The 22,126-nt window shown below is 42.2% G+C and overlaps 2 protein-coding genes across 9 annotated transcripts in view; one reads left to right on the top strand and one right to left on the bottom strand.

Annotated features, from left to right (window-relative positions):
* Camta (Calmodulin-binding transcription activator) overlaps positions 1-14,774 on the bottom strand; it is a 51,726-nt gene extending 36,952 nt beyond the window's left edge. For 4 of the 5 annotated variants that reach the window (XM_015168422.3, XM_032435824.2, XM_032435825.2 and 1 more), the window contains exons 1-3: positions 11,175-11,803; positions 7,836-8,497; positions 5,339-5,822 (exon numbers count right to left, since the gene is read on the bottom strand). In XM_015168422.3, coding sequence (XP_015023908.2) covers positions 5,339-5,822; positions 7,836-8,497; positions 11,175-11,208 — 1,180 coding nt within the window. In that variant the 5' untranslated portion in view covers positions 11,209-11,803. Of the gene's footprint in view, positions 1-5,338; positions 5,823-7,835; positions 8,498-11,174; positions 11,804-14,703 lie in introns of those variants that run through there. The other variant, XM_032435827.2, reaches the window with a different exon arrangement.
* A 221-nt stretch (positions 14,775-14,995) lies between these two features.
* ced-6 (PTB domain-containing adapter protein ced-6) lies at positions 14,996-22,102 on the top strand. Of its 4 annotated transcripts, none has more exons than XM_015168418.3 (7): positions 14,996-15,253; positions 18,649-19,029; positions 19,484-19,911; positions 19,972-20,201; positions 20,291-20,746; positions 20,821-20,957; positions 21,542-22,102. In XM_015168418.3, the coding sequence occupies exons 2-7, from the start codon at positions 18,727-18,729 to the stop codon at positions 21,596-21,598; spliced, it is 1,611 nt and encodes a 536-aa protein (XP_015023904.1). In that variant the 5' UTR covers positions 14,996-15,253; positions 18,649-18,726; the 3' UTR covers positions 21,599-22,102. The 4 variants fall into 4 exon arrangements, with proteins under 4 accessions (XP_015023904.1, XP_070066060.1, XP_070066059.1 ...); XM_070209959.1 differs by having other exon boundaries at positions 14,996-15,260; XM_070209958.1 differs by having other exon boundaries at positions 14,996-15,474.
* Positions 22,103-22,126: the final 24 nt, after the last annotated feature.

The raw sequence follows: 22,126 nt of genomic DNA, 5'->3' as shown, positions 1-22,126 counted from the left end.
TTGCTTTGCGCTCTGAGCACATGTGGATGCACACACGTGCACACACAGCAGCATTAACTGTCGTTGAGTCTCAATACATACATACAAAGCACACATATGCATGCATGTACATATGCATGTAAATATGTCTGAACAACTGTAATTACACCCTGCACGCTTTGAAAGTGCGTAAGACAGGGCATATTGATTTTGAGCAAGTGTATTGTGTGGTATTTAGTCATAATTGATGATAATACTTAATGGGCTCGGAGATGCCTTCTTTCCGCCTGTTACATACATTTGCCCAAACACATCATACCCTTTTTACCCAATTACAATGGGTTCAGGGTATTTAGTCAATCGAAATAATATAAATACAATAATCATATCTAAGCCTTAAAAGAGCCCAATCCCGGATCCAGCCATCATAATCAGCGGAGGTATTTGCGATTGAGGTGTAGGTTTTGCAGGTAACAACAATTATTACCCGGCTTTGAACGGACCCAGCGAATTTTCTACAATGTCAAACAAACCGCAATTCTTTGGAACACATTGCAAATGATAAATTTCATGCAGCTAAAGGAAAGATCATGAAATAAATGTCTATAAATCGAGCTGTGATGTGTACCCAAGGGAAATAGTTGGATTCATTAATTTGTTTGCCTGTCGCAACGCTTTGTGTGTGCAGCTACATGTTTGGACTAAATTTGCTAAATGTGCGCCCAGTTTTAGGGGGCGGGGCTCAAAAACAAATCAGGGCCGTGCAAATACGGTCACACTCAAAAGTGTGCAACAAAAAGTTGCAACAATTCCAATTAAAGCAAAGAACTTGCGACAAAATAAACCAAAAAAAAAAACATGAAGAAGCACAATCCAAATAGATAGAACTGTGGGCGTGGCAGTGAGGCAATTAGGCACAGGTGAAAACTAATTAGACGCCCACACGGCCAAGTGTGTGTGTGTGTGCGAGTGTGTGTGTGTGTGTGTGTGTGTGTGTGTGTGTGTGTGAGTGTGAAGTGGTGCCAGGCGCCGGTCCATCATATTTTGCAATTTAACTCGCAGCAAAGAAAAAATACAGTGCTTCAGTCGAGTGTGCTCGACCAGCAAATACCCTGCGGTAAAAGCGTCTAATTGCCATTACAAATGAGTTAAGTTCTTTCTAAACAAAAACACACACACATACATGCACGCACGCCATTTGTGTGTGCTTCTTCTTACCCGCATTATAAGAAATTAACGTCGGTGCTTGTTGTCCGATCGCTATGCAAATTTCGGGGCATAAGCATGATGCCCAAATGTGTGTAAATAAAATTCGAAAATCCGAAATTGTTTGGAGTTATTTATAAATTGAAATAGTTGTTATATGCATAGACTACATATATAAGAAACAACAAACTAAGCTTGGACTTAAATAGTTCTTGACTCTTGAAGAAGTTTTAAATCTGGAAAATATAGCTCTAACTCTCGACTTTTGCCTGCTTACCTTGCTCTCCATTGAGGGTAGTTTACCAAGCGAAACCTCTCTATCTAACACTCAATTTATGCTTTCTAATCATGTTTAGCTACTGCTGCCTGTTGAAGGTAGTTCTCCAACCAAGTTTACATGTTCTAGTTCCTATAATTCTCGAGAGTGAGGCCTTCGAACAAACTATGCCTCCTTCCGGCTGTTGCCCTCATAAGCACAAAACCCATATACCTCTCTCAAACACATGCAATGTGCACAGGGTATATAGAAAAAAAACTAAAAAGCAAAAGAAGCTTCACGTTTGCCCGCTTCCACTTTTTTTCGTTGCCTTTTGCAACACTGGCCGCGCACGCTCTCAAGTTTCACAACAGAAACGGAAATGCAAACGTTTTTTTTGTTCGTTTTTTGCCGAAAAACAAAGAGCAAAAGTTTTCGTCCATTTTTTTTTTTTTTTGTTGTTTCTCTTGGCAATTATGTGCTCGAAAAAAAGCGCACCCGAAAAATGATAATGAAGCCAGAAGCCAAAAGGATTTTCGAAGAAAATCAACGAAAACAGAAAAAAACAAAAAAAGGAACAACACAAATAGAAAACTGCCAAAAATAAAAGTTTGTTGCTTTTTTTTTTTGTTTTTTTTTGTGGCAACTCGCATGACGCGCACATGCACATGCAAAATGCAAAAGTATCTCATAGATACATTTCGGTGGGGGTCGCGCCTGTGCCCGCTGTTTGTTGGTAATTTGTTTAATTTGCTTACCTTCAAAAAAAAGAAGATATAGAATAAAAAAAAACAACAACAATAAAAAACCGGCGTAGGCAAAACTGCTGCCCAACTGACTGACTAAGAAATACCCTGCAAAGGGCGAACTCTTTTGAGTTTGAGTCTTATAGAAATCTCTGATAAATATAGATCTAAAGTATTATATATTTTCATATGCTTATTAAACAATTTAATATATTATTTAGCTATATATACATGTATTTCCTGTTCTGTCTTGAACTCTTTTAATCAACCTAGGAAACACTTTTCTTGACAGCTTCCCCCACTTCGATATACCCTCGCCTCTTGTAAAGGGGCATCAAAAGAAATAGAAATGCCAGAGCTATGAATTTTTGGCGCTTTTTGAAGGTTGGGCGCCTTTTAGCTAATGGGCTTCGGGTAGGGCTATGATAAAGCCAAAAACAAACTAAAAAAAAAAAAAACAACAGCAACAATATGGCCTCAACTAAGCTGCAACTAAATTAAAATATTTAAAATTTTAGCCAAAGTTTTATCAATAAAATGGAAACCTGCCTGCCAGTGTGTGTGTGTGTGTGTGTGTGTGTGTGTGTGTGTGTGAGGCGTTTGCATTTGTTGACTGCAAGTCAGATAAGTATCTCACGGATGTCTGCATTCGGCACAGGCACACATGTGATATGCATAGATACGAAATGCACTGAGAAAAAATGCTGAGCAAGTTTAAAGAAAATTTTATTTTGAACTCTTCTCAGTTGAGTTCGTTTCTGGTAACTGTTTCTGAATGCAAATCCCAGTTCAATTAGTTTCTTCAATCAAGTTCTTGTATTTTCTCTCAGTGTATGTGCCTTGTGCATATGTGTAGTGGGCAGGCAGACGTCGACAGCAATTGAAACATCAGCAATACTCGAGCTTTTGCAATATGCCGCGACAGCTCGACACTTTTTGGCCACTTGACGACGCCCACAAGGCAATCGTCTTGGCCATAACTTAAATCTGGCTTAAAAATCACTTAGCTGCTGCCTCTTACACAAAGCTCTTGTCAGCAGTATAAGCAGAAAAAAAAAGATGGCCAAAAAACAAAGGATGCCCTCGCTCAGTATCGAGTGCCATAATCAACACCTCGAGACAAACTGACAGACGGACAGACCGACAGACGGACAGAGAGAGACAAACTCTATTACTCTTGCTGGAATTGTCGCACAAGAGGGAAAAGAGGAAGAGGCGCGCATTTTGTGTAGAGCTCAGCAATTCCTGCTGCTGCTGCTGCTGCTGCTGCCCCGAGGCGTTCCACGTAAACGTGCAACTTATTTTAACGCCAGCTGCCACTTGGCTAATCGAAGGGCGACAATCTTCAAAACCCGAGCTAGAACTAAGAACTACTTCATAAAGATTGACCTCGCCGACTTCCCTCCAATCCCACTACAGCCCCTTCAACAGTAGCCCAACAGCAATCTGATGCATTGCCAGCATCGAAATAAACTATAAAGTGAACATGGTTTAGACCTGCAAAGCCTCCTAGACTAAGGTGAATATGGAGCACCCACGAATGAGTTTTAATAAAATGATGAACATGACAAAGAGAGCTCCAAAGGAAAGCAACCTCAGATCGAAAGCAAAACTCAAGCCCTAAGCAAGTGTGTGGTAATAAAGTGACCATGGAGGACATGGCAAAGAACATGTCCATGTCAAGGAGTAGATAAAAACAGATCAAAAGTACAAAGGCAAAGCAAGCTAGACGAATGTAAACATGGAGGATTGGATAAGGACTGCAAAGGATGCAGACATAGTTCTTGATCATTGCATGAGCAATGAGATAGCTCGAATAATGTGACCATGGAGGAAATGCAAGTCTGTGGATAAAGTCTGTTAATAAAATCAAAGTCAAGACGGGAAATCATTAAGCAACAATAAAGTGAACCTTGAAGAAGTTTGTTGCGAGCAACTTTATGATTAGGCAATAATATAGACCAGAAATCTCGAAGAGTTTTAATGAATAAGCAAAAATAATTATTGAAATAAAACTTTGCTCAGCCAAGAGCCAAACGAACGTTCCACATTATCTGGAAAGCCGAAAGAGAAAGCACTTAGGAAAGTTTTAGCTTGAAACACATTCAATTGGATCAATTGAATCAAATATGTTCTTGAGCGTCAGTCTTGAGCGCTTCACGCTCAAATGAACTAATTTGCTCTCGTTACAGGTTACCAGCTACTACAACAGTTAGAGGAAACATTCGGTGGCGGAATTCATTCACAAAGCTGCAACAACGCTCGCTAATGAACACTGGACCCAGAAGAAGAAGAAGAAGAAGAGCTAGAAACATTTTTCGTTTGTTTGCAACAAGCATCTCAGCCAATTCCCATTTCCCCCCAGGAGGCAGCATCAAGAGTAGTGTCTAAAATAATGTGGCATGGAGACAAAGATACCCTAGAAAAGACTAAATACGTATATCAAATACAATTAACATGTGGACTGAACGTCGAACTAACAAGCAAAAAGTCGCTGGCTTAAACCCAGACAGGATTTTCAATTATTTTATTTGCTTTGGGGGCTGAACGTTCAAACTCAGAAACTAATTTCAATTTCTATATTATTTTCTTATATTATATATCACATCTGCATACAGTAAAGCACAAAGTTTAAGGCACTTGAAGTTCTTCTTCATGCTAGCACCTTAAGCATGATTGTGTATACCCCTTGTGTGAGCTTGTGCCTGCAGGGTATCTTAACAAATGCTGGCTAGTGTGAAAATCAATGAGCCGCCGTTCGCGTTCCCAGCTGGACAACAAGCATAGAGACAGCAATTGTTGTGGAGCAGTCAAGGGACGGGCGGGGGATTGGGGCTAGTCAAGAAAAAAGGCGGCCTGAGGCCAAGTTTATTCGCATTTAATTGAATAATTGTTAGGCTGGACACGTACGCGACGCGCTCGCCGAGAGCACAGCAAGGACATGTGCGCGTCCTTAAAGTAGGCAACAAAAATGGCCAATTGTCAAAATTGTACGTCAAGGCTGCAACAAAATGCGCCGCGAGACGGCCGAGTGCAACCTCGGTACAGGTTGCAGATTTATGTGGCGCATCTAAAATGCAGGCAAAAATAGCTCACCTGCCCCATGCCCCCTTAACCCGGCTGTCAGGCATTGTGTGCGAGTCAGACTTACCTGTCCCCAGTGGCACATTCGTTTGCGGCATGGACACTTTATTTGTTGTCGTTGTTGTTGCTGCTGCTGTTGCTGCTGTTGCTGTTGTTGTTGTTGTTGCTGCTGTTGTTGTTGTTGCTGTTGCTGCTGTCGTTGCCACCTGCTTGCTCAGTCTCAATATGGTTGTGCCACCAGCCGCTGCTCCCGCCGGCGCCTTCAGCTTCTGCAGCGTGGCAGCCACCGCCTTGGATGTCTTCGAGCTGCGCGACACGCTCAACACGTGCGTCTGCTGCTGCGGCCCATTGTTGTTGTTGTTGTTGTTGCTGCTGCTGCTTTTACCGCTCACCTGCGGCGTTGCCGCTGCGCTCGTCGCCGTCGCCGTCGACGTCGACGTCGAGTTGCGTATTACCAGAATGGACTGCGATTTCTCCAGGCGCTTCAGCGTCTGCAGCACAAAAGGCGACTTGCTGTCGCAATTGCTCTCCGAGCTCAAACTGCGCGAGGCCTGAAAGAAAACAAGGAATAAAAACGTTTGGAAAGTGACAAACTGGATGAGCGAAGAGAACACAGATCGTCCTGCTAAAGAATATATACATATATACATAATTTATCATAAGGCAGAAGAAGAAGAAACAGCTAAAATGCCAAATGACATTGGCTGAAATTTCTAATTATTTTAAGAAAAAAATCATGAAATAGACCAATTTTTCTGTTTTATTAACAAATTATTGTCGAATATCGAAGAGGCATTATTTTTGAATGAATGAGTATATATTTTTGCATGTGGATGCCTGTATGTACGCATGTATGTACGTATGTATGTACGCATGTATGTATCTTTGTGTCTATGTCTGATGTTGGTTATGATAATGTGAAATTTGATCTGCAGGCATAGAAGTATGCATGTATGCGAATGTGTTTGTGTGTGCATGTCTGTATGTATGTATAACATGTATGTGCATGCACACGTATGTATGTATAAATATGTGTGCATGTTTGTATAGTTGTGTGTAATTGCAATTACAATACAAGTACTTTGTACAAAGGCATATAAGAATTATATATATATATGTATATATATTTATGTGTGTGTGTGTGTATGTGTGTGGGCGTGTGTGTGTGAGTGTATGCATGCATGTATGTATATATGTACCCACGCAGGTCAAACTGATTTTTCGCTGTGCTGCAAATTTAAATAAAACAAATTTCTGCCAAGTGCTCTCCTCCTCGATTCTCAAAAATTCAAGTAGGCTCGGCAGTTTTACACTAGCTTAGCTAGTAGTGCAGTGTTTTTTTTTTTGGTATTTTTTTTTTGGTGTTTTTTTTTTGTTGTTTATTTTTTGTTGTTTATTTTTTGTTGTTGTTTTTTTGTGCGTATGTATGTGTGTACATATATATGTATATGTGTATGTATTTATATATGCATGTATATATATATGTATGTAGTATATATGTATGCATGTACATATATACGTATGTACATATGTATGTGTGTATGTATGTATGTGTGTCTGTATGTATGTATGTTCACATGTTGTTTTTTTTTGTTGTTTTTTTTTTGTATTAACGTGTGTACACATATATTTATATATGTAAATATTTACATATGTATGTATATATGTACATATGTATGTATGTACATATGTATGTATGTACATATATATGTATGTACATATGTATGTATGTACATATGTATGTGTGTACAAATGTATGTATGTACATATGTATGTATGTACATATGTATGTATGTGTTTGTATGTATGTATGTACATATGTATGTATGTGTTTGTATGTATGTATATTCATATATATGCATATATATATATATATATATATATATATATATATATATATATATATATATATATTCGTATATATGAATACATGTACGTGTGTATGCTTGCATGCATGTATGCATATATGTTTGTATATATGTATGTATGCATGTGCGTATGTACGCCCACCAAATCGATGACACCCGTTTGCACCATGGAGGAATGTATTTTTTGATAAGTATGAAACGCCCCTGAAATGAAGACCGATCGGATGATGAACAAGCAAGTTCCATACAAACATTTTTCTCGATTTTTCATCAAATAAGGTAAGTGAAAGTTGAGCTAGCTAGCTTTTACGATTTGACCTTTGCAAACTGTTTTATATATAGACTTTCTATGATTTAGAAGCCCAATACCATTAAAATTTTCCATATATGTACGGGAATATTCAAAAAAGTGTAGTCATACAAGAAACTGCATTTCGACCGAGAGAAATAGTGTTCCGATTTTAAAAAGATTTGGTTGGTATATGGCGATCAGAGTGCAGATATCGAAGGACAGACGGACACGACTTTATCAGCTCGGCTGTTGATGCTTATCCAGAATATATATATATATATAGATATATAAATATACACTTTATGGGTATGGAGGTTTTTCTTTCTATGCTTTAAACATTTCATAACCGAATCATAATACCCTCTAAAACGGCATAATGGAATCTATAAAGTATTGCTGCTTACATGTTTTAGCATAAAAGGACGTTCGATGAGCTTTGTGGCATTGTTGTTGTTTTTGTTGTTGCTGCTGTTGCTGCTGTTATTGTTGTTGCTGTTGTTGCTGCTGTTGCTTTTGCTGCTGTTGGAGTTGACCTGCGCCTTGAGCACGCTCTCCAGCTGGCTGGCATTGATGGGCGTTTGCAGCAGGATCGTGTTCGAGTCCTTGCCGCTGCTGGCCACGATGGAGATGCTGTTGTTGCTCCCGTTGTTGTTGTTGTTGTTGTTGGGAGTTGTTTGGACAATTGTTTTGCGTGCCACAGTTGTTGTTGTGGGCAGCTGATTGAGCGTCAAGGCAGTTGCCTTATCCTGTTGCTGCTGCTGTTGCTGTTCGCTGAGCAGGCTGAGTATGTCCTGCTTGTTCTGGATGATAATCTGGCCATTCTCGTTGCGTGTGCCGCGCAGCAGGATAATGTTGCCCGTGTTGCCCGTGTTGCGCTGCTGTTGCATTGCCTCGATCTTAAGTTTGGCAGCTCGCAAACTGTTTGTTGTCGTCGTTGTTGCTGCTGCTGTTGTTGTTGTTGTTGTTGTTGTTGCTGCTGCTTTTGGTGCCTCATTGCTGTGGCTCAGCTTGCCGCTGCTCTGCGATTTGACCAGGCTAACACGGCTCAGGCCATTCTTTGTTTGGGCTGCAAAATAAAATAATAAACAAACAGGGTAAAGCATAAAGCGTTTGTTATTATCAAGAGTTGCTGCCAACTTGCGCATAACTCAAAACGCCCCAAAAAATCGAAATAAAGGGGCCGAACGGCTTTGTATTCAGATCCAAAAGATGCGACAGATACAGTTTGCCAAGCTAAACAGCTGCCAGATTTATGACCCGACTGCGAGGGTTGCTTTCAATATTGTGAAGGCGCTCGAATATGGGCGGAACTTCGGTCCATAAAGAGAAAAAGGAGTTGGATTTATATGGTTCGGGATTCGTAGAAGTATTTCACTTTCACTTTTGGGAAATTTTGCTTAATAACTATTTTTTTTATTAGAAGACATATGTTGAAAGGGGGTTTGAACCGGCGATTTCTCGTTTATAAGTCCGACTTTTAGACACATTTTATATATGAATAAACAAAAGGGGTTGCATAAGTAATAATATAAAAATCAATTGTTTTTTAGAGATATTAGAAGAAATATGTTGTAAAATGGGTTTGAACCGGCGATCTCTCGCTTGGAAATCCTACTTTCAGGCATCTTTTATATATGAGTAAAGAAAACTTCTATAAATAACAATAGTCATACAATATCAAAATCAATTGGTTTTGAGAAATATGATCAGAGGAAATCTGTTGATAATGGATTTGAGCCGGCGATCTCACGCTATTAGGTGCGAATCTCAGACACCTTTTACATGTGAAAAACAAAAATAGAACTTGCAAAAATTACAATTTCAGATGCAACCCCCGACAAACGTGGAGCTGGAATCGGTAGCTGGTTATATTGTCAGCTCGATAACTAGAAATTTGACAGCGTTTGGGGCGCAACAAATATGACAAGCGGCGCGGCTGCCACATTGTGTGGCAAGCAGATCAGTTGAGCGTTACGTATACGCGACGTGGCGCGGTCAGTGGCTTAGACGGCCATTTTGTGGGCCAAAACAATGGCCAAAAGGGCTTACAGTGCAACCAAGCCATGGCGGACGGACCGCTAAATCAAGCGAAAGACGACATGTTTATGGCTCACACACACACACACACATACAGACACAGGACTACTTAGCTGAGAACGCAATAAAAGTGCAACAAACAAACAGAGCGACGACAGGCACCAGGCAACAGGGGGCAGGGGCCAGGGGGCAGGAGGAGGGTTGGGTTAAAAGTGTCAGGCTGCATGCGTTGCCAAATATAGACTCCAAGGCTGAAGGCGACACGAAACAAAAGTGAGCGCCGGAAACATTTAAACGTATGTAGCTAAACACTTGTATGCCCCCCCCTACCAGGGGTGTGGTGGTCTTGCCTGCCAGCAGCAACCCTACCCCCCTCCCCCTTCGCCCACCGGCCAGCTGTTTGGTTAGAAAACGTGCGGGTCATAATTAGCCGCTGCCACGGCTGGCCGTCTGTGACCATGTTAAGAGAATATATGGTACAGTAAAACCAGCGCGGCACGAACAGCTAACAATTCGAAAATCTCTTTGTCAGCTTTGGAAAAAGATTTTGAGCCCAAAGAAAGCAAACAGTGCGAAGCTAAGAAATGTTATAGCCAAGATCAGCTGCGAACGTTATGAGAGCTTTCACTGTACTTATAAATGTATGCATGTGTGTGTGTGTGTGTGTGTGTGAGTGTGTGAGTGAAAAGGTCGCCAGTAGAAGTCGCCCAGGACAGGAGCCAGTGCTGAGCAGCGACCATTCATTCGGGCGCACATACTTCATTGTAATGTATGGCAGGACACAGGACGCAGGACACCCAAAGGCAGGACCTAGGCCTAACAGGCCACAACAACAACTAAAAGGAAGCTAAGTAACAACAAAAGTCCTGCCAAAGTCCGCGTAACACATAAAACACTTCAACAGGAAAGGGGGGGGACGGGAGACGCTGGCTGAAGTTTCGCATATTTTTGCGTTCGTCGCGGCTTTTGATGTGTGAGGCGGCACAGTGTGGCAAGAGACAATAAACAATGTGTGCGCAAATATTTAATGAAAGTTGGAAAAACCTAAAAAAAAAAACCTTAATACACTCACAAATAATATAACAAATATCTAAACAAAGTTTCAAGCTAATAAGTAAAAGAGTTTTAAATTTATACAAACAAATGCATTTTAAAATTCACTTCGTTTTTGGGCATGCTGCAACCACTGTGCGTGCCAACGCACGTGGCATGAAGCCCAACAAAAGGGCGCTGGGCAAACGCATGTCATGCGAGGGGGCGGAGGGGGGGGTTCGCTGCCATGCAAAACGACAAATTGCAAGTCTATTGAAATTTTATTAGAAACATAAATCAAAAGCAGTCCGAAAAAAAAGCAACGCAAGATAAATAAGGCAAGGCACTTAATAAATATACAAATAGGATTTTTGCAGGGATAACAAACAAAGATGAACGCGCGCAGATAATGCCAGAAGAGAGAGAGAAAGAGAATGTGCCAAAGAAACCGCAAAGAGTAAAAGTGCCGTTGCCTCAAAACAAAAACAGAACAAAACAAGAATGAGAGTGGAACAAATCTAATTGGAAAACCAATAAGACAATGCTAATCGAAGCAGCGCACTTATCAGCCAGATAACAGCGCAACTTGTCGATAATTATGTTATGTACACAGTGCGTGCACATGTGTGCGTGTGCGTGCGTGTGCGTGCGTGTGTGTGTGTTGTTTGACTTACTTTGCTGCAGATTTCGATTTAGATTCAGATTCATGACCAACAACAGCAACGGCTACGACTGCGGGAGCGGGAAAAGCCAATTGTTTGGGCAACGCTTTCCATGTGAACAGCTCGCGCGTCAAACGTTTTTCCTCGTTGTTGTTGTTGTTGTTGTGGTTTTTCGTTTTTTTTTTTAGTTGTTTTGTTTTGTTTTGGGGGCCACTCTTAAAATAAACACCTGGTGAACAGCGCAACTGCAGGCGACGGCATCTGCATCGTTGCGCATTAACTTAACTGTTCTCTGCTATTAAATGCCATTTTCCGCGAACGCACAAACAGCACACACATATACATATATATGTAGTACATACATATATATACATATGCATATGGCTATTTACATACGTGTGTGTACATATGTTGCAGGCAGCGAATTTCTCGATATCGAACAGCAGCAGCACGGGAAAAAAGGTAAACAAAACTAATTTGCACTCGTTCGCTTGTACCGCGCATACGTTACGTACTTATATTTATTGCAGCTGCGCGACCACGTTAAATGCAATAAGAAAATTGGCGATCAAATATAAATGTTTCAATTATAAATATTTTTAAGACGGTCAACAAATCGCGGTGGTCGGGCGATATGCGCACAACTGCCTATCGAAATGTTAGGCTTGCATAGCGATAGCTCGCTTGGGCGACTCCACACTCTGCTCCCACTGTTAAGCAGCTGTTGAGCGAAGTGCTCAACCAACAGCTGTTGCCATGCTGCTGAAAAAACATAACATAACACTGTTGCTGCCAGTGCTGCCACTGTGTTAAAGCTGTTGAGCGCGCAAAAAACGCTGTTTAATTTTGTCATACACATTTAAATTTAATGACCTTGTCACACGTTTTTCTATTTTTCGCAAATGCTGCAATTTATTATGCCATTAAGAGAACGATCTGCTTATCGTGCTGCATAAACAAAAAAAAAATGGCCCTCTCTAAGTGTTTTCCTTTGAAAACAAAACTTTCGCTGTTTTCCGTTTCCTCGCTGCCCCGTCGCCGGCCCCTCGGCCCCTCGGCCGACACTGCTCAACGGAAGTCTCACACTATCTCAACGGCGACCAAGCGAATACAGAATAATTGCTGTGCCAGTGCCAGTGCCAGTCGGTGCCATAGCGCCAACAACTACAACAACAGCGACAACAACAACAACAAGAGCGACAACACTTATCTGTGCTGTTGTTGGGGTTGTTATTTTATTGTCGCGTTTGTTGCACATTGAAAATAATATACAAAATAATTGAATTACTCGCGCACACACACACACACACACACACATTGACAGTTGCGCGTGTGTGGTGGGCGTACAGTGTTCGAAAGCGTGCTGATAAGCGCTAAAGTCAAGCCAAAGCCAGATCACATTTTGAACGATTTAGCAAGTGCAACAGGCACAGGGTGTTCACGGTGGCGACAGCGCCAGTGATTACAACGCCGCGATAAGCAGACGCGCATTCGTTCAATCAAACAAGCGTGAAACGAAAACGTGACTTGAGCTGCGCTTTGGCATTGTCACGTATGTAAATTATGCTGCCTGCGTCGCGACTGCGCTGCCAGCAAACGATGTGGCCTGCACCCAGGCTTCAAAAAAAAAATATTGTTGTTTTTCTGTTGTTGTTGTTGTTGCTGTTTTATTTGAAGATTGCGCTCGAGAAACACCAGCACGTTTCTACGACTAAACGGAAAACTGGCTGCGACTGCCATTTGATATGTGCACACAAAAATGCATTTACAATTTAACAATGTTTATGACATTTAACAGGCGGCAGCAGTAAAAAAAAAATAAGAAAAAACAAAAAAAACAGCCGCCCATTTGCAATTGTTGTTGTTGTTGTTTATGGATTTGGTTAATTGGGCCTTTGAACTCAACGAAGCGCTGATGATAAAGTCAGACTCGGCGACAATAACAAAACTTGATTTAAATACAAGGCCTCCTCTACCCCCTCCATCCAGTCCCCTGCAGAACCCGTGACAATGTCAGTCAACGCCCCCAAAAGGCGGCGACAGCGACGGCATCGATAACAACAATAAGCGCAAATCATACGCAATAACAAAATTAAAAGCCAATATTGTTTATAATTTGCATGTTTTGTGGAGAGAAAAAAAAAGAAGGTTTCGCTGATCTGCGTCTGCTCTAACACAGGGGGCGGGTAGAGGGGGCGTTGGGCGTGTGACATCAGCACAAGTCAAACAAAACAAAACAACAAAAAAAACGCCCCATTCGTTGCCTGAGTCGCCCTATGAACGGACTCAACGAAAGCCTCAATGAAAACAAAATGCAAAAACTGAATTCGCCAGCAAGTTGTTGTTGTTGGCAGTTGAGGAAAATGGCAAAAGCAGCAACGGCCCCTAACTGTAAATGCTGAAGAGCATTGCTGTTGTTGTTGTTCTTGTTTTAACTGAGCGCGAGTATGATTCAGATTTGTGTTGAGCCAGAGAGCGTGAGAGTCGCAGGTACCGGGATGCCAATGCAAGCCTGGAATACACACATACACACACGCATACACGCACGCACACTCGTACACGTTAAGCCGGTTTCGGGAGCATCAACACAGTTGGCCTGTCGATGCAATTTACAGTATAATGCTGCTGCCGCCAGAGTGTGGCAAAATTGAAGAAAAATACTGATGGAAAAAAATGCATGGCATGCAATTGCCTTGCAACAACAAACAACGAGCAACAACCATAATTAAATCCTCGTATGTACACTCGTACATATGTATGCATGCATGTACATATCGGCATGCAATCGTATGTACATTGTACATTATACGCCTGACTTAGAAACCAGTTTTATTGCAATTCAAGTAGCCAAACACAAAACCCCAAGAAATTACGTATCGCAGATGTATGCGCATACATACACACACACACACATGCATACATATATATTTGTATGTATGCTGCCGCTTTTGCTTTGGTCTTCTGCCCTCTCCACAACAGCAGCAACAACAACAACACTGTCTTCAAGTCGGGTCTGTTTTTACACAAGCAAAGCTTACAAATACATACAAACCTCCTCATATATATGCATGTCGAAACATGTAAGGGTATTTGTGTGTGGTCTGTTTGCCACCTGTAGCTGTAATTGTAAAACGAATCTAACAGTATTAGCTAATTCTGTATGCAATGGCCAAACAGGCCAACGTAAAGCTGACAAATTGTGCACAAAATAATTCCAGGCGAAATGTAAAACAATTGAAAAGCAACAGGTAAAACTCTTAAATATACACACACTCCGTCGCACAAATGAGCGATTACTCATACCCATGCTTGTGTCTCTGTGTGTGTGTGCTTCAACCACAAAAGAGAAAACTACGCTTAATCACCTACACTTGAAGCTGACGGGCATTGGAGTTCACTGGGCTTATGTGAAATAGTTAGCATAAAAGTGCGCAAGATTGACACGAATTAGTATTTCGCAATTGACTGTTAATTTACAAAAGAACTAGAATATAATTGTATTGTGAAATATAAAATGTAGTGTACAACTTGACGAACTTACTTTGAACTTGTAGCGCATGCCGTGTGTCTGGCAAGCCGTATGTGCCGATCGCAAGCGAGCAATAACTAGTTTTACGTATGTATCAGACACAAACCAGGGCTGTTGTAAAACATTTTTCGCTCATTCGCTTCAAAAAGAGTTGCTCACTGGAAATCGGCAGCTCAATGGGATGGACATGCACATTGGTTGGCCGCTGCAATTGGTTGCTTTGCGTTAAGCGCTGAGTGTGCAGCCCTGGCAGGTGCAAAATGAAACGGCCTCATAACTTTTTGGTCAACGCAACGGCAACTCAAGCCTCAGTCTCTTGCGCGTGATCGGTAAAAACAAATCGACGGACCGTGAAGGTGGTGAGGATATTCCATCGTCAGTGTCGATGTGGTTGTTGTTGCTGCTGCGGCTGCTGCTATCTTGTTTGTTGTAAATTTGCGCAGTACATTTCAAATAAAAATAAAGCACGAAACAAAAAAATAAGTTCGCGACGAGTCCACATCACAACGATAGAGAGCGAGAAAGCAAGACAGACAGAAGGAGACGGAGAGCGCGCGAAAAAGTAAACGGTTGTTGTTGTTGTTGTTGTAATTGTATTTGTACCAGCCGCAGCATCCCGCCATTGTGCTGATTTTGTTATAGTTATTGTTGTTGTTGTTGTTATTTGTCCATCGTGCATCGCGTGTAACTGAAAACTGTGCCGCCGCCGCCGACATAGTCCCCAGCTGCGCACCCTCGCCCGCATCGCATCAATTGCACTAATTTCTTCAATCAGCACACAAGGCAAGGCAAGATTCACATTTTAAACGAGTAAAACTAGCGAAAATTGTTGAACAAGTGAAAAGTATGTACATATGTATGTAAATTTGGCCCATTGTCCAAATTTAGAATCTAAATCCGGTATTGACTGGAAATAAATCGCTTATTTAGTTTTTGCTCCTTGCTAAAGTATTTTTTTTTTGTTGTTTCTTCTTTTTTCTTTTTTGCACTGTCATCTGCGAGAGTTGCAGGTCATGTGGGCGATGATCGCGAGAGAGAAAAGAAAGAGATTAAAATGTTATAATGAGTGAGAGTTGGGAGAGCGCGCTCACGTGTATTTAATGTTATATTAACGTGAAGTTTTGCAAAACTTTTAGTTTTACAGTACATTTTATTTGCTACAAACTGTATGTGTGTGCACGTACATGCATACATACATACATGTATGTGTGTATGTGTGTGTGAGTGCTCTCGCACTTGCCAGAAGCGGCGTCGTTATTGTTGTTGTGTGCTCTAATCTCGATTTATCTCAGCAGCGAGCGGCAATCTTAACAATTGTTTATTGTTGTCTCTCCCCCTCTCGCGTTTGCGTGCATGTGTGTGTTTGTGTGGAGCTCGCTGCAAGTGAATTAAACGAAACGACTTGAAAAAGTTGAAGCTTTGCTTTTTTGTTGTTTAGTACGCAGCTGTCTCCCGACGTGTACGTTACGTATTAGCGCCGTGGCGCTGTAAAATAGCGGTGAAAATCTGAAACTCTGCAAGATTGTGCGAAACTCTGCAAAAACGTCATTTAACAACGAATTACCGCCTGGCTAAACAAACGGTATGCGTGCTTTTTGCGGATGCTCTCAGCTGGAATGAGAGCGCAAAGAAAAGCAAAAGTGCAAATGTAAAATTACGAATATATATGATGGCCATTAGTGTGTCACTGTGTTTGATTAAAATGATTTTACTTGCTTCTTGCTAAGCACGCACGCGCACACACACACACACACACATACACACACGCAAGCGCAGTACGCAGCGCCCGCTAATTATGAAAGTTTTTATTGTTTTCTTGCGTTGTTCGTGCGTTTATTTAATACCTTGTCTTGTGCAATGCTAAAGACTTAAAAGACGCACATTTGTTAGCAAACAACAATTTGTTGTTATTGTGGCTTGTTGTTGGTTTAGCGCAAACCCACCTGTTTCTCAAGTGGTGTGCCCAATGATAAAGTCCTAAAAGAAAATATGCTGCAGGCCAGAGAAGAAATCATAAATCAACGTTTACCAACACGCTGCTGCATAAATTATAGCATGTGATTATCTTTTGAGTGTGAGGGGGGGGGGGGGGGGGGTGCGGGAACGAAACATAGCTAAATGGTACACGATCAAAATTTCACAGTCAGTACACAACACAGAAAGCAATTGAATTTACCGCAATGTCTACACTCCGTACGCCCACGCAGTTCTCTTTGCTGCCGCTGGCCGTTGCGCATGTTCATGCATATTCTGGCATTTACAATTTTTACAACACTGCTGCGGTTTGTTGTCGTTGAGTTTTTCTAATCTGAGTGCGCATCAAAAGCACACGCGTTCTGCATGCTAAACCTAACGAATAGTCGACGGTGGGGGGAGGGGGGGTGTTTGCGTTGGGTGGCTGGCAGACGTCAGTGACTTCCGCGAAGCTGTCAGACGTCAGCGTCGACGTCGCAGTCGACGTCGTCATTGCGGTTAGCTTTGGCTTGTCGACATTATCTCTTTTGTTCGTCGCAGTTGCTGCTGTCAGCTGAGCGCTGCTTATACATATTTTTTTTTTTTTTTAATTTTTAATTTTATTTTGATTGCGTCGTCGGCGGCGGCTGCGGCGCTATAATTGCGCACAATTGCCAAATACAGGGTGTTTCACTTTTCATTTCGTTTCGTTAAGCTGTGGCAATATACATACATACATATGTACATATATCTGCTGTGCTATTTTTCCATTTTTGTTGTTGTTGTTGCTGTTGTTGCTTTCGTCATCGCATGCCGCCGCTTGTGGATAATTTGGCTTTCGCTTTTGTGCCATTATTGTTGTCGTGTTGTTGTTGTTGTTGTTGCCTAATGCCCCAGCGCCAGTTCCCAAATCAGCTTCAAAATGAATCAAACCTATGTACAGGCATACAGTGTGCACTCGACATAGCGAACAGTGTTGCAAAACATGGCAATAAACAGGTTTACAGCTGTTGCGGGAAATTCCCGCATAAAATTAATTGCCAAAAACTGCGATTTATTTATTTACTTCAACAACAACAAAAAAAACCACTGTTCTTATTAGCGAGTGCATACTGTACTGTACTGTGTGTGTTTGCGTGAATACAAGGCTTCGTTTATATTTTGCAAGATTTTTCTTAATTATGTGACACAAAAACAGCACGAAATGTGAGAATTGCACGAGAATCTCACATAAGGTACGTCCCCAACGGACGCAAGGTGTGATTTTTATTAAGACCCGACTTTGGACAACTGTTTGTTCCACTCACAAGTGTGTGTGTGTGTGTGTGTATGTGTGCTTCTGAGAAACTCTGGTTTATTGTCTTGGCTTTGTCTTTGGAGGCCGCACTGTGACGTCCAGCTGACTGACGGATCGTAGCCAGTGTTGTAAAGTATTCAATTGAAAAAAAAACCAACGAGTTCTAGTGAAGGTCGCCGTTTAAAATCCAGCAGAACAAAAAGCTAAAGAAATCGCTGTAAATGGTAGCTGGACTTTAAAAGAAAAGGCTAATATCGGCTAGAAAATAGCTAGATTTGAGGGAAAACCAGCGGAACTGGCAGCACAGATTTTGTATCATGCAGAGGTTGTTACCGCTTAGCGCTTACGACTGGGGGCTGCTCGGGCAACTGGTTTGATGAATGTGTGTGTGTGCGAGTGTGTGTGTGTGTGTGTGTGTGTGTGGATGCAGATGCACTGGGGATTGGCTCAACAGCTGGCAAGGAATGCATTTCAGATTCATTGCAAGTTGTATAACAGAAAAACGTTAATTAGCAATTGCCAATGTCTGGGGACAATCGGAATCGACGGAATTTTTGCAAATTAACTTGCAGCTGACAAAGGGGAAAAAAAACCCCAAGGCCCAAGGCCCAGCCCCAAACAAATCAAAGTTCAAATCGCGCCCAAATGAAACGAAACGAAATGAATTGATGAATGAACTTCCTAACCGAATGTATCTTGTTTTACAGAGCTGCCCACACACACACACACACACACACACAGAGAAAGAGAGAGAGAGAGAGAGATACACACACAGATAGATAAAGATGCCTTATCAGCCAGCGGGCAATAGCAGCGGCAGCGGCAGCAAAGCGGCCGCCAAAATGGCCCAGCTGAAGTTCTGGAACAAGCAGAACAGCAACAAGCAGCAGGAGAAGCAGCTGCAGCAGGACGCCAGCGACGGCAGCGATTGCCACGTTGGCAACGGCAACGGCAGCGGCAACAACAGCGCCAGCAACGGTGCCGCCAGCAGCGGCGGCAACTCCAAAGGCGACTCGAAGAGCGGCAAACGCAACTGGCTGCACACGCCGGAGCAGCTGATCAATGGACACGCGGTCTATCTAGTCAAGGTGAGAACACAACAACAATTCCTTTACCCTGTACTTGCTACGTCTCAATATCAGAGACTACAAATGATTAATCGATAATTATCGATAAGTCTCGGTTTGCCTAAAAAGAAAGGGTATGTTGCAGTTGTGCATGCAACAGGCAACAACATTCCTAGAGTAGATCTGGCCACGTCTCTATCTAATATCAGAGACTAGCTTCGATATATAAATCGATAATTATCGATAACTCGCAGCTGTTGTTTCTGTATACCCTGTAATTATGCTGTTCGCCTAAAAAGAAAGGGTATGTCGCAGTTCAGATCCAGATCTAGCCACGTCTTTATATCAGAGACCTCAAGTTTATTCCAAACGATAAATCGATAATTATCGATAAATCGCAGCTGCTGTTCGATTATTTGTACAGGGTATAGCCTAGTCGAAACTTATTGCTAACATTCTTTACTCTCGCCGCCAGTTCTTTGGTAACCTGAGCGTGGACCAGCCCAAGGGCATTGAGGTTGTAAAGGATGCAATCCGGAAACTGCAATTCGCACAGCAAATGAAGAAGGCGGAGACGGGCACACAGGAGAAATTCAAGAAGCTCGAGATTACAATAAGCATCAAGGGCGTGGCCATACAGGAGCCGCGCACACACAAAATACTGCATCAGTTTCCGCTGTACAACATCTCGTACTGTGCAGACGAGAAGGGTGTGAAGAAGTTCTTCAGCTTCATTGCCAAGACGGTCAAGAGCAAGGACAATGGCGCCATGGACACGAATGGATACAACGGAAGCAGCAGTTCGAAGCCGGAGGAGACGCACGAGTGCTTCGTCTTCATATCAAATAAACTGGCCTCGGACATAACGCTGACCATTGGCCAGGCCTTCGACTTGGCCTACAGGTGGGTTGCCCAGCATATTATTTCCAGCCACACCTCGCTCACCTTCTCCTGGTCTTGCAGAAAATTCATGGACAGCACTGAGAAGACGAATCTGAGCAAGGCGCAGCAGCAAATCGAGCATCTGCAGCAAACGATTGCCATATACAAGGAACGTCTACGCGAACTGTCCGCTAAATTGCCAAAGGCCGAGCTGGATGCGATGCTGTACAAGCTGGGCATCAAGGACATTGTCGAGGCGCCCAGCCAGGAGCTGCACAACGGCAATGAGACGCTCAGCAACGGCAAGCTGGGTGAGGATTTGAGAGACCCAACTACCCTGCTCCTTCTGCTAAATCCCTACCTAGCCTACCTATTGCTCATATTTGTCAACTCTTTCCAGATGAGGACAAGCTGCTGATTGACACCAATTCGACGACAGCCTCGACACACTCGGCGTCACCCAATTCGTTCTTGCCGATTGTGCCGCCGCGCAGCAATCTGTCCAGCCAGATGAGCAGCAGCAGCAGCTGCGGCGGCGGCGGTGGTGGCAAGAAAATGGATGAGCTGCTCTTGAATTCGGATTCGGATTCAGATTTTGATCCGCGCGCCGATGAGATTCAGGACAATCTTAGCAATGGACGCAATGCGATTAGCAATGATCTGTTTGGCTTCGAGCCGGCCAAGAGCTTTGGCCAGCAGCTCTTCTTCAACAACAACGATCACAAGCTGCACAACAACAACAACAACAACAACAACAGCAGCAACAACAACAACATCAGCAGCCTGAGCAACAACAACAACTTGAGCATCAACAGCAGCGGCTTCTCCAGCGAGCTAAACATAACGCCGCCCCTATGTACGTCTCTTTGTCTATTATATTCAATCAGTCAATCAAATTGTGTAACTTCTATTATTTCTCAATGGTTGCAGTGGCACCGCCGCCAAAGATTGCCGCACCACGGCGCAGCACCTCGGTGTCCAACAGCGGCAACAATGGCCTCAATGGCAACACGGATCTGTTTGGTTCCGATCCCTTTGAAATGAACAACGGGCCCAGCGTGTTCAAGGTGAGCGAACTACACTGCCATAGCTAACTGACTGATTGAGTGACTGATTGACTGATGACCAAGGATCATAGATGAGGCTTTACAGCAGAATCCTTGGATCGTGTTTAAGGGGAGTGCGCCCCCAACTAACTGACTGATTGAGTGATTGACTGATTGAATGAGCGACTGACTGTTTAATTGACTGACTCTGATTGGTGATTGACAAGCAGGCCAAAGCTGAGGCTTCAAGGAAGCTTCCTTGGGTCAAAAGGGAGCGTGTTTAAGATGAGTGCATGACTTACCTAAATGATTGAGTGGCTGATTGACTGACTGACTGACTGACTGACTGACTCTGGTGATTGATTGAAGCTTCCTTGGGTCAAAAGGATACATGCAGACAAGGCTTTAAATAATTCGCCTTCAAAGTGGGAAAAGACGCTGATCAAAGCGTTGACGTACGTACTTGAGCGTCGGACCAGCAAGCGAAAAGTCGCCGGCTCAAATTCCGCAGCAGCTTTTCATTTTTAACTTAGCGAATGGCGCGACATTTGTACACATTCAATTGATCAGCACTATATAATCTCTATATACAATTTGATTTTTAGAGTCAGCTAAATATTGATGACTTTTCGCTGGAGAGCTTGGATCCGTTGCGCAAGTGAGTCAAGGAAGAGGAGGAGGGAAGCGGTGCTAATTACGCCATTTGCCGCACGTTTCTTTCTAAATACGGTTGATCGCGAAAAAGTCGTGTTACTATATATATTGAGAGAGTATACAGTTTTGTAGCTATATAGCCTATTTTCCGATATTTGCCTGCTTCGTTAAATTTTGAATTTGAATTATAAATCTTGTATGTGTATGTGTATTATTGTTTATATAATTTTATATTGCATATTATGTATGATTATTATATATATTATATATTATCTTATATTATATTATATCGAATCGAATGCACTTTGTTTAAACGAATCAATTGTTGCTCTAGTTAAATAGTTTAAATGAATGTCAAATGTCGAGCAAAATGTCAAAGTTAACAACAAAATAAACAAAATGAAAAAAAAAGCAAAAACAAGTTAACGTCAGAAACGTCGTGATAATGTGCAAACGCTAAAAACCTAAATGTGAGAATTTTGTATAAAATAATTATAAACAAACTAAACGAATATTATAAATATATATCTGACATG

Source organism: Drosophila virilis, chromosome 5, assembly GCF_030788295.1.
Source record: "Drosophila virilis strain 15010-1051.87 chromosome 5, Dvir_AGI_RSII-ME, whole genome shotgun sequence".
Lineage (NCBI taxonomy): Eukaryota > Metazoa > Arthropoda > Insecta > Diptera > Drosophilidae > Drosophila > Drosophila virilis.
This window is presented reverse-complemented; position numbering and strand designations above follow the sequence as displayed.

What these genes read in the sequence shown, in the direction of transcription:
- ced-6 (XM_015168418.3), top strand. Translation starts at nt 18,727, where the DNA reads ATGCCTTATCAGCCAGCGGGCAATAGCAGCGGCAGCGGCAGCAAAGCG. An exon ending in ACGCGGTCTATCTAGTCAAG is followed by an intron (nt 19,030 to 19,483) that starts GTGAGAACACAA and finishes TCTCGCCGCCAG; the next exon opens with TTCTTTGGTAACCTGAGCGT. An exon ending in ACGGGCCCAGCGTGTTCAAG is followed by an intron (nt 20,958 to 21,541) that starts GTGAGCGAACTA and finishes TTTGATTTTTAG; the next exon opens with AGTCAGCTAAATATTGATGA.